The sequence below is a fragment of the Oncorhynchus nerka genome, linkage group LG7, assembly GCF_034236695.1.
Source record: "Oncorhynchus nerka isolate Pitt River linkage group LG7, Oner_Uvic_2.0, whole genome shotgun sequence".
In the NCBI taxonomy this organism is placed as follows: Eukaryota; Metazoa; Chordata; class Actinopteri; order Salmoniformes; family Salmonidae; genus Oncorhynchus; species Oncorhynchus nerka.
Genome location: NC_088402.1, coordinates 49,580,144 through 49,600,352, shown reverse-complemented (window position 1 = coordinate 49,600,352; position 20,209 = coordinate 49,580,144). Strand labels below are relative to the sequence as shown.

Genomic DNA, 20,209 nt, shown 5'->3' with positions numbered 1-20,209 from the left:
AGATGCTCGACGAGCAGGTGTCCACATACCTTTTTTCATGTAGTGTAAGCTACAACGTCTAAACGCACTACGGCTAGCTAGCCATCAGTTAGGGTCAACCCCAATTTGAACTCAATTCTGTTCAGGAAATTAATAAATTATAATTTAGGAATCTAGAAAATTGCCCTTTTGTGTCAAGATTTACATTTTCAATTCATCCACTGAATTCCACCCAATTATGTTGAATGCACTGTGTTAATATGGAGCTAACCCCATCCATGTCATCATTACCAAAGAGGAGAGGGAGGGAAAGAGACAGAGATGGAGAGATAGAAAAGGCAGCGAAAGAGTTAGTCAGAATGAGCGAGAAAGAGGCAGAATGATAGAAGCAGAATGATAGAGGCAGAGATAATCAATCCATGTTTGTAGCAGCTCAGACAAACCGTCTCAGTGTACCAGAAGGATGCTGACTCTGTGACACTGTTCCTCCTGTCTGTTTCTGTGTGTCTATAGAGGACTACTGGGGCATGACCACGTTGGACCTGATTAAAAGGGAAGGCAGCAGCCTGGGCCTCACCATCTCCGGGGGGTCCGATAAGGACGGCAAGCCCAGAGTGTCAAACCTGCGGCCAGGTGGGCTAGCTGCCAGGTGAGATCTTGGCTAGGATGACACATCTGTAACCAGGCAACCGCAGCGAGGTGTCTGTGTGTGTTACCCGCCACCCACACATGTCGTCCTAACCTAGGGATTATAGACACTGCAGTAGATCAGCTTTTTACTGGGTGATGTTTAGCCTGGAACTGATATTACACCAGGACACAGTCTATGAGAGAGTCTCCTCTGTTAATTAACAAGATAAATATGGATGTTCCCACCTACTCACGAATCACACAAACTAAATGAAATGACCTTTTACTACAGTGATTTATTTTGTATTAAGTTTATGTAGAGAACATTTTCAGCAACTACCTGCTTTATTTAATTGCCTCTATTCGCTTGGCATTCATAATCTTTTACGCTGCTTCTACTCTCTGTTTATCATATATGCATAGTCACTTTAACTTAACTGTACATACTACCTCAATTGGCCCGACCAACCATCAGTGCTCCCGCACATTGGCTAACCAGGCTACCTGCATTGTGTTCTGCCACCCACCACCCCCTCTTTTACGGTACTGCAACTCTCTGTTCATCATATATGCATAGTAACCTGAATCAGCCTGACTAACTGGTGTCTGTATGCAGCCTCGCCACTGTATACAGCCCTCTGTTAATTTTCACTGTCTTTTTACTGTTGTTTTATTTCTTAACTTACCTATTGTTCACATAATACCTTTTTTGCACTGTTGGTAAGCATTTCACTGTAAGGTCTACTACACCTGTTGTATTTGGCGCACGTGACAAATAAACTTTGATTTGATGTAATGTTTCTATTTTGGAGTTTGGATGTCACGCCCTGACCTTGGAGATCCTTTTTATGTCTCTATTTTGGTTTGGTCAGGGCGTGAGCATTTCTATGATTTTCGATCTCTATATTTTGGCCAGGTATGGTTCTCAATCAGGGACAGCTGTCTATCGTTGTCTCTGATTGGGAACCATACTTAGGTGCCTTTGTTCCCACCTGTCTTGGTGGGAAGTTGACATTCTTTATGGCACTTAGCCTTAAGCTTCACGGTTTTGTTTTGTAGTGTGTATTGTTTTGTCCGGCATCTTTTTCTTTATTAAAGAACATGTACGCTCACCACGCTGCACCTTAGTCCACTCCTTTCAACAGCCGTAACAGTGGAGCGATGTTATTTTAGTACAGATAGTCTAATTAACATTCAGCTCATTTAATTTGTCAGCCATGAGAGCAAAACCCAGTGGAAAGCACTCATGCTTCAGTGACTAAGCATCATGTGACTGCTAGCCTCTACTGACACACACACATTAAATACTTGGAATATAATATTCTTTCTGCCACCACCTGTAATGCTCCGGGTGTCGTGGGTGTGGAGTCAAACGCAGGAGACAGAGAGTGCAATGCTGTGCGTCTTTAATAGCACCAACGCACCACAGGGTGCTCACAATAGTAACGGCCCCAAACACAGGGAATGAAAATGTACAACGGAAAAATCACGACCAGGCACTAACACGTACCTCTACAACAGATACACTGTAATAATCCCACACTGAAATAATCCCGCACAACAACCAGGCGGGCCGGCTGTCTAATAAAGACAAACTAATCATACATAAACAGGTGCTACCAATAAACATACAAGGAGGGGGAGGAAAGACAATCAGTGGCAGCTAATAGGCCGGTGACGACGACCGCCGAGCACCACCCGCCCGGGAAGGGAAACCACCCTCGGTCGGACTTGTGACAGTACCCCCCCCCCCCTAACGTGCGGCTCCCGCAGCGCGCCGACACCGGCCTCGAGGTCGCCCCGGAGGACGAGGTGCAGGGCGATCCGGATGGAGGCGATGGAAATCCCTCAACATGGATGGATTCAAGATGTCCCCCATCGGTACCCAGCACCTCTCCTCCGGGCCGTACCCCTCCCAGTCCACGAGGTACTGCAGGCCCCTCACCCGGCGTCTTGAGTCCAGAATGGCCCGGATCGTGTACGCCGGGGACCCCTCGATGTCCAGAGGGGGGGGAGGGACCTCCGGCACCTCACTGTCCTGCAGGGGACCAGCTACCACTGGCCTGAGGAGAGACACATGAAACAAGGGGTTAATACGATAATAGGAAGGGAGTTGTAATTGATAACACACCTCGTTTATTCTCCTCAGGACTTTAAAGGGCCCTACACACTGCGGACCCAGCTTCCGGCAGGGCAAGCGGAGAGGTAGGTTTCGGGTCGAGAGCCAGACCCTGTCCCCCGGTACAAACACGGGGGCCTCACTGCGGTGGCGGTCAGCACTCCTCTTCTGCCGTCCACTCGCTTGTTGTAGAGATTCCTGGACGGCCCTCCAGGTCTCCTTGGAGCGCTGTACCCATTCCTCCACTGCAGGAGCCTCGGTCTGGCTCGGATGCCATGGTGCCAGGACCGGCTGGTACCCCAACACACACTGAAAAGGGGACACGTTAGTAGAGGAGTGGCGTAGTGAGTTCTGAGCCATTTCAGCCCAGGGAATGTATCGTGCCGAAACCTACCCACCTCCTGGTTCACTCTCTCCACCTGCCCATTACTCTCGGGGTGATAACCGGAGGTCAGGCTGACAGAGAGCCCCAAGCGTTCCATGAACGCTCTCCATACCCGAGACGTGAATTGGGGGCCCCGATCAGAAACGATGTCCTCTGGCACCCCGTAGTGCCTGAAAGACATGGGTGAATAACGCCTCCGCAGTCTGTAGGGCTGTAGGGATACCGGGCAACGGGAGGAGACGGCAGGACTTAGAGAACCGATCCACAATCACTAGAACCGTGGTGTTCCCCTGAGACGGCGGAAGATCGGTCAGGAAATCTATGGACAGATGTGACCATGGCCGCTGTGGAACGGGGAGGGGTTGTAACTTCCCTCTAGGAAGGTGCCTAGGAGCCTTACTCTGAGCGCACACTGAACAGGAGGAGACATACCCCTTAACGTCCTTAGCCAAAGTAGGCCACCAATACCTCCCCTGAAGGCTCCTCACTGTCCTCGTCACCCCAGGGTGACCCGAGGAGGGTAGGACATGAGCCCACCGAATCAGTTTGTCCCAAACACCAAGCGGCACGTACCTTCGCCCCGCTGGACACCGAGGATGCTAGAGAGGGGTCCGGATGCGCCAACACGGGCGCATCAGTGAACAGCGCCTTCAACTTGTTGCATGCTCCGTCCGCCTCTGCTGACCACTGCAACCGCACCGGGCCCCCTTCAGCAGTGAGGTAATGGGAGCCGCTATCTGGCCAAAACCCCAGATAAACCTCCGGTAGTAGTTGGCAAAACCCAAAAACCGCTGCACCTCCTTTACCGTGGTCGGAGTCGGCCAATTACGCACGGCCCTAATGCGGTCGCCCTCCATCACTACCCCCGAGGTGGAAATGCGATATCCCAGAAAAGAGACGGCTCGTTTAGAGAACACGCATTTCTCAGCCTTGACGTATAGGTCATGCTCCAGCAGTCTACCAAGCACCATGCGCACCAGAGACACATGCGCGGTGTGAGTGGCCGAGTAGATCAGAATGTCATCGATATAAACAACCACTCCCTGCCCGCACAGGTCCCTGAGAATCTCGTCTACAAAGGATTGAAAAACGTCTGGAGCATTTTTTTACCCATACGGCATGACGAGGTACTCATAGTGGCCTGATGTGGTACTAAATGCGGTTTTCCACTCTTCTCCCTTCCGAATACGCACCAGACTATACGCTCTCCTGAGATCCAGTTTTGTGAAGAACTGCGCTCCGTGGAATGATTCCACCGCCGTAGCGATGAGAGGTAGAGGGTAACTATACCCCACTGTGATGGCGTTTAGACCTCTATAATCAATACACGGACGCAAACCTCCCTCATTTTTCCTCACAAAAAAGAAACTCGAGGAGACGGGTGAAATGGAGGGCCGAATGTACCCCTGTCCCAGCTACTCCGTGACATATGTCTCCATTGCCAACGTCTCCTCCTGGGACAGCGGGTACACGTGACTCTTGGGAAGCGCAGCGTCTACCTGGAGATCTATCGTACAATCCCTTCCCGGTCGATAAGGTGGTAATTTATTCGCTTTCACTTTACAGAAAGCGATTGCCAAATGGGCATACTCGGGGGGAATGCACACCGTGGAACCCTGGTCTGGACTCTCCACCGACGTGGCACCGATGGAAACTCCCAAACACCTTCCAGAACACTCCTCTGACCACCCCTGGAGAACCCCCTGTCTCCACGAAATTTTAGGATTGTGCCGGGCCAGCCAGGGAGTCCCCAGCACCACTGGAAACTGATACGCTCCCTATGATTCCCCTGCGTCACCATGTCCAGTGGGACCGTGGTCTCCCTGACCATCCCTGACCCTAATGGCCGGCTATCTAGGGAGTGCACGGGGAAAGGAGAATCTATCGGCACCAGCGGAACTCCTCACTTAAGGGCGAGTCCGCAATCCATAAAGTTCCCAGCTGCGCCTGAATCGACTAGCGCCCTATGCTGGGAAGAGGGAGAAAAGTGAAGAAAAAAGGTTAAGACAAACATGTGGCCAACAGGGGGTCCTGGGTGAGTTTGATGCTGACTCACCTGGGATGACCGAGAAGCGTTCCACCTGCCATCTCTACTCCCAGACGGACCCCCCCAGCACCGATCAGACGTGTGTCCTCTCCGACCACAGTTGGTGCAGGGAAGGCCTCCTCCTCCGGTACCCCTCGGCGCAGGCCCTCCCAACTCCATCGGAATGGGAGCGGAGGGGCTGGGTGGTGGAACGCACAGGACCCTCTCTGAACGCCCGCGGGCAGCCAGCAGATTGTCCAGTCGAATGGACATGTCAATCAGCTGATCCAGTGACAGAGTGGTGTCCCGACACGCTAACTCCCGGCGGACGTCCTCTCGGAGACTACACCTGTAGTGGTCCATAAGGGCCCTGTCGTTCCACCCAGATCCGGCTGCCAAGGTCCGGAACTCCAGCGCGTAATCCTGGGCGCTCCTCCATTCCTGCCTGAGATGAAATAGTCGTTCTCCCACCGCTCAGCCATCTAGAGGGTGATTAAACACGGCACGGAAGCGTCGGGAAAACTCTGGGTAGTGCTCCCGCGCTGAGTCTGGGCCATTCCAGACTGCGTTCGCCCACTCCAGAGCACGACCCGTGAGTCAGGAGATGAGGACACTCACCCTCTCCGCTCCTGAGGGAGTGGGTCTGACGGTGGCAGGGTATAGCTCCAGCTGAAGCAGAAACCCCTGGCAACCCGCCGCCGCTCCATCATAAGCCCTCGGTAGCGTCAGACGGAGGGTGCTGGAGTCGGGAGATGGGGAGTCCGGAGGCGGGGGTGCCGAAGGTGGAGAGAGGAGACCACTCCTCTTCCATCGGTCCATTCTCTCCATCACTTGATCCATCGCGGATCCGATCCGATGGAGGACGGTGGAGAACCCGTTCCTCCATCGATGGGAGAGGGTTGGCTGCTGCTCCTGCTGACTCCATTCAATTTGTTTGGTGCGGGATTCTGTAATGCTCCGGGTGTCGTGGGTGTGAAGTCAAACGCAGGAGACAGAGAGTGCAATGCTGTGCGTCTTTAATAGCACCAACGCACCACAGGGTGCTCACAATAGTAACGGCCCCAAACACAGGGAATGAAAATGTACAACGGAAAAATCACGACCAGGCACTAACACGTACCTCTACAACAGAGCCGAAGGTTACACTGAAATAATCCCGCACAACAACCAGGCGGGCCGGCTGTCTAATAAAGACAAACTAATCATACATAAACAGGTGCTACCAATAAACATACAAGGAGGGGGAGGAAAGACAATCAGTGGCAGCTAATAGGCAGGTGACGACGACCGCCGAGCACCACCCGCCCGGGAAGGGAAACCACCCTCGGTTGGACTCGTGACACCACCGAGGTGTCTCAGTGTAGAATGTGATCGGAGGACTAGACATGACAATCATAATATTGATGAACAGCTTCTCACCATTATAACCTTTACAACATTGGCCTCTTTGCTGGTTTGTAGGTCTCGTATACAGTAAACCCTGAGTGTACACTACATTAGGAACACCTGCTCTTTCCATGGCAAAGACTGACCAGGTGAATCAGCTTGAAATCTATGTTCCCTTATTGTTGTCACTTAAATCCACTTCAATCAGTGTAGATGAAGGGTCGGAGGAGGATTTTTAATTGAGACATGGTTTGTGTATGTGTGCCATTCATAAAGTGAACGGGCAAGACAAAATATTTACAGTTCATTCGGGAGTATTCAGACCCCTTGATTTTTTCCACATATTGCTATGTTAGACTTTTTCTAAAATTGATACAAATTGTTTTTGCACACAATACCCCGTAATGACAAAAACAGGTTTTTAGACATTTTTGCTCATTTCTTAAAAATTAAAACAGAAATAACGTATTTACATAAGTATTCAGACGCTTTGCTTATGAGACTCGAAATTGAACTCAGGTGCATCCTGATTCCATTGATCATCCTTGAGATGTTTCCACATCTTGGTTGGACTGCACCTGTGGTCAATTCTATTGATTGGACATGATTTGGAAAGGCACACACCAGTCTATATAAAGGTACCACAGTTGACAGTGCATCAGAGCAAAAACCATGAGGTCAAAGAAATTGTCCATTGAGGTCAGAGACCGGATTGTGTCTAGGCAAAGATCTTGGGAAGGGTGTCAAAACACGTCTGCAGCATTGAAGGTCCCCAAGAACACAGTGGCCTCCATTATTCTTAAATGGAAGAAGTTTGGAACCTCCAAGTGTGTACCTAGAGCTGGCCGCCCGGCCAAACTGAGCAATCGGGGACAAAGGCCTTGGTCAGGGAGGTTACCAAGAACCCGATGGTCACTCTGACAGAGCTCCAGAGTTCCTCTGTGGAGATGGGAGAACCTTCCAGAAGGACAACCATCTCTGCAGCACTCCACCAATCAGGCCTTTATGGTAGAGTGGCCAGACAGAAGCCAGTCCTTAGCGAATAACACATGACAGCCCGCTTGGAGTATGCCAAAAGGCACCTAAAGGACAATCAGACTATGTGAAACAAGATTCTCTAGTCTGATGAAACCAAGATTGAACTCTTTGGCCTGAATGCCAAGAGTCACGTCTGGAGGAAACCTGGCACCATCCCTACGGCGAAGCATGGTGGTGGCGGCATCTCTGCTGTGGGGATGTTTTTCAGCAGCAGGGACTTGGAGAATAGTCAGGACCGAGGGAAAGATTAACGAAGCAAAGTACAGAGAGATCCTTGATGAAAACCTTCTACAGAGCACTCAGGAATTCAGACTGGGTCGAAGGTTCACCTTCCAACATGACTCCGACCCTAAGCACACAACCAAGACAATGCAGGAGTGGCTTCGGGACAAGTCTCAATGTCCTCGAGTGGCCCGGACTTGAACCCGATCGAACATCTCTGGAGAGAACTGAAAATAGCTGCGCAGCGACGCTCTCCATCCAGCCTGACAGAGCTTGAGAGGATCTGCAAAGAAGAATGGGAGAAACTACTGAAATACAGGTGTGCCAAGCTTGTAGCGTCATACTCAAGAAGACTCAAGACTTTAATCACTCCCAAAGGCGCTTTAGCAATGTACTGAGTGAAGGGTCTGAATACTTATGTAAATGTGATATCAGTTTTTAATTTCATTTTATGAAAATCTATTTTTGCTTTGTCATTATGGGGTAATGTGTGTAGATTGGGGATTTTTTTGTTTGTTATCCATTTTAGAACAAGGCTGTAACGTAACAAAATGTGTAAAAAGTCAAAGGGTCTGAATACTTTCCGAATGCACTGTAAGTGTCCTTTGAACAGGGTATGGTAGTAGGTGCCAGGCACACCGGTCTGAGTGTTTCAAGAACTACAACACTGCTGGGTTTTTCACGCTCATCGGTTTCCCTGGTATATCAAGAATGGTCCACCACCCAAAGCACATCCAGCCTACCTTACACAACTGTTAGAAGCATTGGAGTCAACATGGGCTAGCATCCCTGTGGAACGCTTTTGACACCTTGTAGAGTCCATGCCCCGATGAATTGAGGCTGTTCTGATGGCAAAAGAGGGTCCAACTAAATATTAGGAAGTTCTTCCTAATGTTTTTTTACACTCAGCGTATATCTATGTTGAGATGAGAACGTATGACCGTGTTTGGTTAACTGATGCGGATGTGTGTGTCCTGCATCACTAGCAATTGTCAGTAGCCCAGAGGTGTAGCAGAGCAGTACATCTATTTAAATAGCATCTAAATGAGCTTCATGTTGACACACAATGTCACATGAGAGACACCATGTGCAACATCTCTCTCCTTGTCTGACTGGAGAATGTTTAGCACTACTTCTTAGCACCCGTTCTTCTTGTCCATCGCAATAGCAACGATTTACATGAATATAGCTTGTGTTACAAATATGCTACAAAGGTGCCAAACAGTGTTCATGACAGGGCAAAGATGAAAATACACAAGCCATCAGGACATGAGATGTTGTTTTGAGAGTATCATTATGAGTAGGGCCAGGAGTTTTTCCAAAGCATGTGACCCAACCCAGAGTTATTCCTGGCTAAGTGACATGGTCAGGAAAACTCCTGGCCCTACTCATCAACCAACATTTTCGATTGTTAATCCATCCTCCTGTCTGCACAGGAGTGACCAGCTGAATGTGGGAGACTACATCAAGTCAGTGAACGGCATCAACCTGTCCAAGCTCCGCCACGATGAGATCATCAGCCTGCTGAAGAACATAGGAGAGCGTGTGGTTCTGGAAGTGGAATACGAACTACCTCCTTTTGGTACGAGCACTTCTAGTGTGTAGGTCTGCCTCTGGGCTGCTGTTAGTAGTTATGTTATGTCCATGTCTTTGCATTTCAAATTACATATACGATATTGCAGATCAGGTCAACATATCTTGCTTTTGTTCTTGGCTGAAAAGCCTCCAGTTCTCTCTGTTGTTATATTCTTACCATCGGATGTTATTCCAGTACAGTACTAGCTCATCTATTTCTGGACTGTGACCCAAAAAGTAAACAAATAATTGATTATCCCATTGGAGGCTGGTGTCACTTTCAATTGTAGGATGTGCTCATTATAATGGCCAAAATGGAACGTGGGATGTGTTTTATGTCTTCGATAAATTTCAATTTATTCTAGCCATGAGCCGTCCTCCCTTCACCAGCCTCCACTGGATGATCCAGTGGTGACTTATAAGGATTCAACCTCCAAAACAGCTACCCAGCAATAGGTTGTACCTCTGGCAGTGAGTGGGTTGCAGTTAACACTATCTTACAATGTTCCATTATTTTAAAGGTGGATAAAACCTTCATGCCACTGTGTTTTTGCAATGGTGATTGGGTTTTTGTCCTAAGATGGTGTTGGTCTGATTCTGTTATTGTGTCTAAACTCTGAACTACTTTCCCTCTCTGTTTTCAGTCCAGAACACTCCCACAAGTGTTATAGCTAAGACTATAGAGGTGTGCCTATACAAGGAGGGCAACAGCTTTGGATTCGTCATGAGAGGTGGGCATCATCAAGTCTGTTAGAATGTGTATTAAAGGGTGGGAAAGGATGAAAGATTGCGCTAGAGCTGGTTTGTGTTCTGTTGTTCTAGGAGGGTTCCATGAAGACTGGCACAGGTCTCGTCCTTTGGTAGTGACCTACGTACGGCATGGGGGTCCAGCTGATCGGTAAAGACATGCAGAAGAGATAAGACTGTGTGCGTGCACACATGCTTATACCCTCATGAGTAATTTCACATTAGTAAGCGCAAGGATGTTTCTATAATTTTGGGGGCTCGGAGCAAGATTTAGTTGGGGGCCTCTCACAACTCACTGGCAAACATTTTAGGGGTTCCCCTCTTGGTGGCGCAGAGAAAAAGGTGAAGCTTTAAAGGGCATTTTCTGCAATTCTACACATTTAGCCATTTTAGCAGTTTTAAAACACATTTCATGTGATTCACATTTCAAATAAATAAAATAGCATTATACATTATGATATTATGATATTGATAATGATATTGATGATGATATTATTTCTCAAATGCTTGGTAAACAACAGGTGTAAACTCACAGTGAAACGTTTACTTACGGGCCCTTCCCAACAGTGCAGAGAAAAGCATTATACAAACAATAACACAAGGAATAAATGCACGAGTAACAATAACTTGGCTACATACAGTTTAAGTCAGAAGTGTATGTAAACATTTTATACAACAATTAGATGCAAGACTCATAACTGGGACTCTTGTATAAACAGGGTTATGGTAATGTGGCTGTATCGTCTCTCATGAGTTTCACAAAATTGATCAAAATGGACCAGTTCGTAGCTGGCTATTTCACCGACTGTTTATACATTCTCCAGAACATGAATATTGTTCAGTTCTCAGGTTCTGTGATGTGGAAGAAATTCCTTTGTTCTCCTGTGAAACCTTTTCTCTCTCTATACTGTCTGGCCATGAGGAAGAGAGTCTCCTCCAGGAATTTACGACCTGAGATAACAGCAGCCTGGGTGCAGGCGAGAGAGAGAGAGAGGGAAGGCGCGCTATACCCAAAGAGGGCCACGTCATGACATTAGTCACAGGTTTACGTCATCAGATACGTTGTCAGAGCGCAACAGAACATTGTACTGTCTATACTCGGTTTGTGGTTGATATTAAAATGCTTTTATTAAATCGATTTTAATCAGAACGAAAGTTTTGTTGCTAAGGATTCCACGACGTGGTTAGCCATTACGGCTGGGACTGCAAGTTTGTGTTCCATTTTTTTGTGTGGATTCTGCGAGTGCTAGCTGGCTGTACTAGAGACACCTGTTGTCGTCGTGGGAAAGACTCATTGTTATCGTTTTCGTAAAACAATTGATTGCAATAACGAGCTAACCTGGATACTAAGGAGATCCTGAGGGAAATTGACTAGTATCAACAGCTTTACGCTATGGAGGAGCAACATACTCCATCATGGAAAGATTCGACTACCTTTAACCCGACAAAAAAAAGAAAAACAGATTAATCTACAGACACGGACGATTGACTTACCGTTGAAGTTGAGGCTAGTGTTCTGGCTGGAATCCATGCAACACTGGAAGAGTTGTGTGAGGAGGTCAGGGATGGACTGAAACAATAATTATGGCCAGGAATCTGACTCCTTCCCAGGTCACCCTGTTCACGCAAACCACCAGACAGCTAATTTTGTAGGCTAACCCTGTTTGTTGTGTAACAGGTACCAAACTAGTTTTACACTTGGCCACTTTGTTCATCTGGGATGAAAGTTATCCACATTACAAAATACAAACATTTGGAACTGATCAACAAGTAGCCTATCTGAACACTGAGTTTTCAAGGTATGCTATGGCTATGGGTGCACCCTCAAAAACTCACTAAGAATACATCAATCATAGCACATACAAATATACAAGGCTAGACACACAAAACAATTAGCCTACACTTTTTAAAAAGAGAATGAGATATACAGAGTTAGCTCAAATGTTTAAATGATTATCTTTATGTTCAAGCATATCAAAGTATCAAAAAACTTCACACACACACATCCACTGAACTTGAACATAAGCTACAACAATGTAAGTATAATACAAAAGTCGAAAAAGCACTCCTCTACAAAAATGTTTAGATTACAATGTTCACTCACTTGTGTCCATAAAGCAAACAGCACAAAAATAAACATATCTATACACTGAGTCAATGAAATTTAACATTGGTTTCATAACTGCAAGTATAATATGAAAATCCAAAAAACATGCCTCTGTAGAAAAGCTTTAACTCACAGCAAATGTTCTTTCACCCTTGTCAGCCTGTCAAGGAAGAGTCATAGCATAGCTACTTCAGAGTAACCAGAAAGTAATTACCACTAGTAAACCAGTAGGCGGCGTGCTAACTCACTGCTCTCTGCCATCTTGTCAATGATGTCATCTTTGTCAAGTCCCATAAGAATCTCCTTCTCTGTTGCCATCAAAAGGAACGCTTCAAGGTTCTCTTGAGTGAGGGAGATTCTTAGGCGGTTCTTCATGAATTTCAGGGTGGAGAAGGTCCTCTCACAAGCCACCTGAGTGATGGATAGGGTAAGGTGGAACTTGTAGCCCAAATCAATGATGTGATAAGCATCTGTGAGCAGATTGTACTGAGACAGGAGAAGGTAGCAGCATATCGGGCAGTTTTTACATGTGGAACAACTTCTGCTCACCAACTCCACACTTTCATCAGGATCCTCAAAGCCTTCCCCTGATTCAGCACTGGCGGCGGCGGCCCTGGTGTTGTACTCCTCCAATGCTGACTGTTTCAGTCTTTCCCACTGTTGTGCAAGGCTGAATGCCTCAACAGTGGCACGTTCATCAATTTCCAGGAAGCATTTGCTGTGCTCCTTCATGGTTGTCTTTGGAAGGCTCTTTTCTCTGATCTCAGGAAAATGCTTTGGATTCATGCAGGAGACATCTGCACACAACGCTGCATTTGCTGCATAACGGCGGTGAATACTTTCAACAACAGTGTCCAGTACCACATTGTGGATCTTGATTTTGTAATCCATGTCTGCATTGGCTATGGGCTCATCAACTCACCTGGTTTTCTCTTCTTTTTCCTGTTGTTGTTCTCTTCTCTGGGATAGCAGTCTGAGCTTCGGCATCACAGTCCTGCTGCTCCTCCAGAATGCCATTGGCCCACTCATCAAAGTCGTCTGCTGCCCTCTTCACACCCACAAAGTCTCGGGCACACTTTCTCAGGTTATCCTCCGTTCCCGTCACCAAGTGTGGTGCTATTACGATATCCATGCCACTTGTTTGCAAGTATTTAGAGAGAGGGGACGTCTGCTAAAAAATGCTGAGAAAAACCTCAGCTGTAAGTATGGTTTCATACTTTAGGAGAGCATCCTTGTACCCTTGGGCCCTGCTTCGGATGGCAGGTTTTATGGTCACATGCTGTTCAATTCTTTCCATAGTGATGACCACATCCACGTCCAAGTGCACGGTCAGGCTTTGCAAAGCTTCCAAATACATTCCTCAAGGCCTCGTCTTTGGCCCACCAGCGTGTTTCACGAATGACATCAAGCCGTCTGTATCTCCTGTCCTCACTGGTTTCCTCCCATAGCTTCCTGTGCTTGTAGGAATCTCGAACGAACGCTGTAATGTCATTCAGTAGTGAGGAAAGGGATTCACTTGCCATAACAACCCCAGTGGTGTAGGTTAGCACAATGTTGAGGACATGTGAGTAACACCTTATGTGTACTTGGTCAGGAGACTCTCCTGTGAGCGACACAGAGAAGCCCCTGTACAGTCCCTGCATATTAGCTGCTCCATCTGTTGCATTACCAACACACTGTTTGATATCTATGTCCATCTTCAAGGGTCTGTTTCACAAGGTCCACAAAGTACTGTCCAGTCGATGACTCACAATGACCGCAATGAGTCTCACATGGACAACATCAGTGACATATCACAGACCTACTGCACACTGGTCTTTGGAAGTTAAATCCTGTGTTATGTCCATTTGTATTGAGAACATCCCTGCCTTTCTCAATTCAACAGCAATTGTTTGCTGAATCAACATTCTGATGACTTCAATTACTTTATTTGCTGTTGTTTTGGACGTCATAGTTACCAAGGACCCTCTTCCTTTACTTCCCATCTGCTTCTTGCTCTTCTCAATGCACTAACATGCTCTTGTAGGCAGACGTCATATTTGCTTAGCAACAATATAAGCTCAAGAAATTTGCCATGATTGACGGCCATGTTTTCCAAGCCCACATTTACCAAGAACTTTAAATACATCAATCACACGTTCCATAACTTGTTTCCTCTTTCTGGCCTGGTCTCGTTGAACTGACATTTGCTTATCACTCAGAAGGGTACGGATGTCTGCTTTGCTGGCTCTGAGGAAAAAGGCTTCTGCACTTTCTCTATGGGTCTTGCTTCTCTCATGTTCCTGTACTCTCTGATGGGCATGTTTCCAGGCCTGCATGCCTCCTTTGACAAATGCCCTATCACTGGTTGAAGGTTTTGCGAATGCAAGACATACTGAGCAGAACAAGGTGTGAGTTACTTCATTATATGTCAGTCTGTTTGTGACATCTTTGGAGTGGAATACATTGGGAATAACTATTTTGAGGGGTTTGTTTTGGGTGGTACAGAACAAATAAGTCAAAGTCCTTGGACTGAGGACGGGAAAAATAATCAAATGTATTTTCAGTGCTTTCGCTGTCCCTTTCTATTTTCCCTGTACTGGGCTCTGAACGTCTCTATCTCTCTGCACATCTGGTTGCTCTGCAGAATGAGATTAACATTGTAGATAACCTCAATTTAAACTTGTATTACTTGTGCAGTCATCGATTGTATGTCCCTACTGATAATCTCATAAATAAAGCACATATTCATCTAAAATCATAGCCTACATGTTTAGGTTTGTGCTCTGAAGTTGTACCTGAAGGTTCCTGCTCTGAGTCTGACTCTGAACTGACCACCATCTCCAGTTCTGCAGGAGCACCTGAAGCTCTAGTGCTGCTGCTGCTTCATTCTCCACCTCTAGTGCTGCTGCTGCTTCCTTCTCCACCTCTGTAGTGCTGCTGCTGCTTCCTTCTCCACCTCTCTAGTGCTGCTGCTGCTTCCTTCTCCACCTTTCTAGTGCTGCTGCTGCTTCCTTCTCCGCCTCTCTAGTGCTGCTGCTGCTTCCTTCTCCACCTCTCTAGTGCTGCTGCTGCTTCCTTCTCCACCTCTCTAGTGCTGCTGCTGCTTCCTTCTCCACCTTTCTAGTGCTGCTGCTGCTGCTTCCTTCTCCACCTTTCTAGTGCTGCTGCTGCTTCCTTCTCCACCTTTCTAGTGCTGCTGCTGCTTCCTTCTCCACCTTTCTAGTGCTGCTGCTGCTTCCTTCTCCACCTTTCTAGTGCTGCTGCTGCTTCCTTCTCCACCTTTCTAGTGCTGCTGCTGCTTCCTTCTCCACCTTTCTAGTGCTGCTGCTGCTTCCTTCTCCACCTTTCTAGTGCTGCTGCTGCTTCCTTCTCCACCTTTCTAGTGCTGCTGCTGCTTCCTTCTCCACCTTTCTAGTGCTGCTGTTGCTTCCTTCTCCACCTTTCTAGTGCTGCTGCTGCTTCCTTCTCCACCTTTCTAGTGCTGCTTCCTTCTCCACCTCTCTAGTGCTGCTGCTGCTTCCTTCTTCACCTCTCTAGTGCTGCTGCTGCTTCCTTCTCCACCTCTCTAGTGCTGCTGCTTGCTTCCTTCTCCACCTCTCTAGTGCTGCCGCTGCTGCTTCCTTCTCCACCTTTCTAGTGCTGCTGCTGCTTTCTTTGTAAAGAAAATACTCTATTATCATACTCACTATCATTAGTGTATCAGTATGCTACATTAATACAGCTCTGGAAAAAATTAAGAATGGTCTCTTAATTTGGACTGGTCTCTTAATTTGGACTGGTCTCTTAATTTTTCCCAGAGCTGTATATTATTGTAGTGACTTCTAATGTTGGTACTAATGGTGCTAATGATCTTTGTCATTGCCTGTGCTGTGTCACACTCTCTTGTCGAACAGTTTAATAATTTAATATGTTTATTGTTTGTCTATCTTTTTTATTTATTTGTCTATAAGTTTATACAGTGGGGCAAAAAAGTATTTAGTCAGACACCAATTGTGCAAGTTCTCCCACTTAAAAAGATGAGATAGGCCTGTAATTTTCATCATAGGTACACTTCAACTATGACAGACAAAATTAGAAAAAAATCCAGAAAATCACATTGTAGGATTTTTTATGAATTTATTTGCAAATTATGGTGGAAAATAAGTATTGTATACTAAAAGCGCCATTGCTAGGTTGTTTTAACTACTCCTATAGAAATGGTTTGTCAGGTACTCCACAGGAAGGTCTGATTTCTCTATTATTAAAACAAGACCCAGATGGCAAATATAAAGACCCAGTCTGTAACAAAAAAAAATATTGGAGGCGCCTTACTCTTCAAAGTTGTAATGCAAAATGCATAGCACGTAGAATTAAAAGGGTTTCACCAGGTATTGTTCATCCTGATCAGACAGGTTTTTTACATGGACGATACATTGGACATAATATACGACTACTAGAAATAATAGAACATCATGAAACATCTAAGAAGCCAGGCCTGGTATTCATGGCGGATTTTGAAAAGGCATTTGATAAAGTAAGATTGGATTTTATTTATAAATGCCTGGATTTTAAAAAATGTCGGTGATTCTCTTATAAAATGGGTAAAAAATAATGTATAGCAGCCCCAGGTGTAAAATAGTAAATAACGGCTACTTCTCAGAGTTTTGAATTGTCAAGAGGAGTTAAACAAGGGTGTCCACTGTCACCATATCTATTCGTTATGGCCATCGAAATGCTACCAATTAAAATCAGATCCAACAACAACATGAGAGGATTAGAAATCCAAGGCTTAAAACAAAGGTGCCGATGACTCAAATGTTATATTAAGTCCACAAGCTAGATTCCTGCAATGTCTCATTGAAGATCTAGATAACTATTCTGTGCTCACTGGACTAAAACCTAATTATGATAAGTGTACAATATTACGTATTGGATATTTAAAAAATACAACTAACATTACTTTGCAGTTTACCTATAAAATGGGCTGATGGTGAAGTAGACATACTTGGTATTCATATCACAAAAGATATAAATAAGCTCTCCACAATAAATTTCAATAGAAAACTTGTAAAAATAGACATGATCCTGCAACCATGACGAGGTAAATACCTGTCTATTTATGGAAGAATTGCCCTGATTAACTCCTTAGTCATATCTCAGTCTACTCACTTTCTTATGGTGCTGCCAAATCAAATGAGCAAAATATATTTCACTTCATCTGGGACGCTAAACCAGACAAAATAAAGCGTGCCTATCTATATCATGAATATGAATTGGGTGGGTTGAGATTATTAAATATAAAAGCACTAAACCTCTCTCTATAAAAGCTTCACTTATTCAAAAGTTTTACTTGAACCCAAAATGGTTCTCAAGTAGATTACTAAGAAAAGCTCATCCATTGTTTAAAAATGGCCTTTTTGCAGACTGCCATGTCTCATTTTCGATTAATTGAAAATTATACTTTTTTCAAAGTATCACTCCTTTTCAAACAAGCTTTGCAGAGCTGGCTACAATTTCATCCCTGTGAAAAGATAGAACAAATATTACAACAAATATTATGGCTGAACTCAAATGCGCTGGTTGATAAAATACTTGTATTTATGGGAAAGATGTTTGAAAAGGGTATTTTGCACAGTTATCACAATTGTACCGTAAGGTCTGCTCAATTCAAGAGTGCAACCAATTGATTACAGCACTACGCCAAAAATGGAGGAGGCAGGTGGCAGCGGGAGGAGGTAGGGAACTGGTCTGTCTGTCCTATATAAAGGATCAAATCTGGCAGAGGAATAAAAATAGCATAAATAGGAAAGTATACCAGTTTCATTTGAGGACCAGGATGCTAACAACTGTGCCATACACATTGCAAAATAGTTGGGAAGAGATTTTTTATGTACTGATTCCATGGTACAGGGTGTATGAGTTGATATATAAAACAACGCAATATTCAAGACTTTGTGCTTTTCAGCTAAAATGATTATATAGAAATCTTGTCACCAACACAATGTTGAATATTTGGGGCATATAATCATCAAAGATCTGCAGATTTTGTTGTGAGGATACAGAATCAATAGACCATTTATTTTGGTATTGCCCTCAGGTACCCTGTTTCTGGTCTCAGGTTCAGGAATTGCTGAAAATGCATAGCATTGATCTAAAATTGACCCTAGAAATAGTTATGTTAGGATATCTGGAGAGACCGAGTCAGTAAATTACTAATATACTAATGCTCTTCGTAAAAGATTTTATCTTCAACTCGCAATCTGTGGATCCTATTTAATTAGATGGATTGAAATTGTAAGTTAAACATCACAGCATAGTTGAAAGATATGTGTTGCGTTGAAACCCGAGGAGGGTGGCCAGCAGAGATACAGTTGAAGTCGGACATTTACATACACCTTAAGACAAATATATTTAAACTCAGTTTTTCACAATTCCTGACATTTAGTCCTTGTGAAAATTCACTGTCTTACGTCAGTTAGGATCACCACTTTCTTTAAAAAATGTGAAATGTCAGAATAATAGCAGAGATAATGATTTATTTCAGCTTTAATTTCTTTCATCACATTCCCAGTGGGTCAGAAGTTTACATACACTCAATTAGTATTTGGAAGCATTGCCTTTAAATTGTTTAAGATGGGTCAAACATTTTGGGTAGCGTTCCACAAGTTTCCCACAATAAGTTGGGTGAATTTTGGTCCATTCCTCCTGACAGAGCTGGTTTGAGTCAGGTTTGTAGGCCTCCTTGCTCGCACACGCTTTTTCAGTTCTGCCCACAGATTTTCTATAGGATTGAGGTCAGGGTTTTGTGATGGCCACTCCAACATCTTGACTTTGTTGTCCTTAAGCCATTTTGCCACAACTTTTGAAGTATGCTTGTCCATTTGGAAGACACATTTGTGACCAAACTTCCTGACTGATGTCTTGAGATGTTTCTTCAATATATCCACATAATTTCCCTTTCTCATGACGCCATCTATTTTGTGTGGTACACCAGTCCCTCCTGCAGCAAAGCACCCCCTTAACATGATGCGGCCACCCCCGTGCCTCACGGTTGGGATGGTGTTCTTCGGCTTGCAAGCATCCCCTTTTTACTCCAAACATAACGATATGGCCAAACAGTTCTATTTTTGTCTCGTCAGACCAGAGGACATTTCTCCAAAAAGTACGATCTTTGTCCCCATGTGCAGTTGCAAACCGTAGTCTGGCTTTTTTTATGGCGGTTTTGGAGCAGTGGCTTCTTCCTTGCTGAGTGGCCTTTCAGGTTATGTCGATATAGGACTCGTTTTACTGTGGATATAGATACTTGTGTACCTGTTTCCTCCAGCATCTTTACAAGGTCCTTTGCTGTTGTTCTGGGATTGATTTGCACTTTTCATCACTAAAGTACGTTCATCTCTAGGAGACAGAATGCGTCTCCTTCCTGAGCGGTTTGACAGCTGCGTGGTTCCATGGTGTTTATCTTCTTATGGGCGGGTGGGATGGTAACGTCCCACCTGGCCAACATCCCGTGAAATTGCAGAGCGCAAAATTCAAAATACTAAATTCAAATATTGAACAATCTTGAAAATACATGTGTTATACATCAAAGTAAAGCTTAACTTCTTGTCAATCCAGCCGCTGTGTCAGATTTCAAAAAGGCTTCACGGCGAAAGCATACCATGAGATTTTCTGAGGACAGCGCCCCGCATACAAACACATGAAAATCATTTCTCAACCAGGCAAGTGCGACACAAACGTCAGAATAGCGATATAATTAATGACTTACCTTTGAAGATCGTCTTCTGTTGGCACTTCACAATGTCCCAGAAACATCACAAATGGTCCTTTTGTTCAATAATGTCCTTCTTTATGTCCCAAACATGTCAATTTATTTGGCGCGTTTGATTCAGAAATACATCGGTTTCAACTCGCCCAACATGCCTACAAAGTATCTAATAAGTTACCTGTAAACTTGGTCCAAACATTTAGAACAATGTTCCTAATCCAACCTCAGGTACACTAAAAGGTAAATAGTCGATCAAATTTATGACGGAA

At 45.1% G+C, this 20,209-nt stretch overlaps 1 protein-coding gene across 2 annotated transcripts in view; it reads left to right on the top strand.

Moving 5' to 3' along the window:
- LOC115131830 (glutamate receptor-interacting protein 2-like) overlaps window positions 1–20,209 on the top strand; it is a 74,531-nt gene that overhangs the window by 5,370 nt on the left and 48,952 nt on the right. For both annotated transcript variants that reach the window (XM_065020576.1, XM_029663852.2), the window contains exons 3-6: window positions 493–628; window positions 9,222–9,367; window positions 10,005–10,091; window positions 10,183–10,258. In XM_065020576.1, the coding sequence (XP_064876648.1) occupies window positions 493–628; window positions 9,222–9,367; window positions 10,005–10,091; window positions 10,183–10,258 (445 nt within the window). The remainder of the gene's footprint in view (window positions 1–492; window positions 629–9,221; window positions 9,368–10,004; window positions 10,092–10,182; window positions 10,259–20,209) is intronic.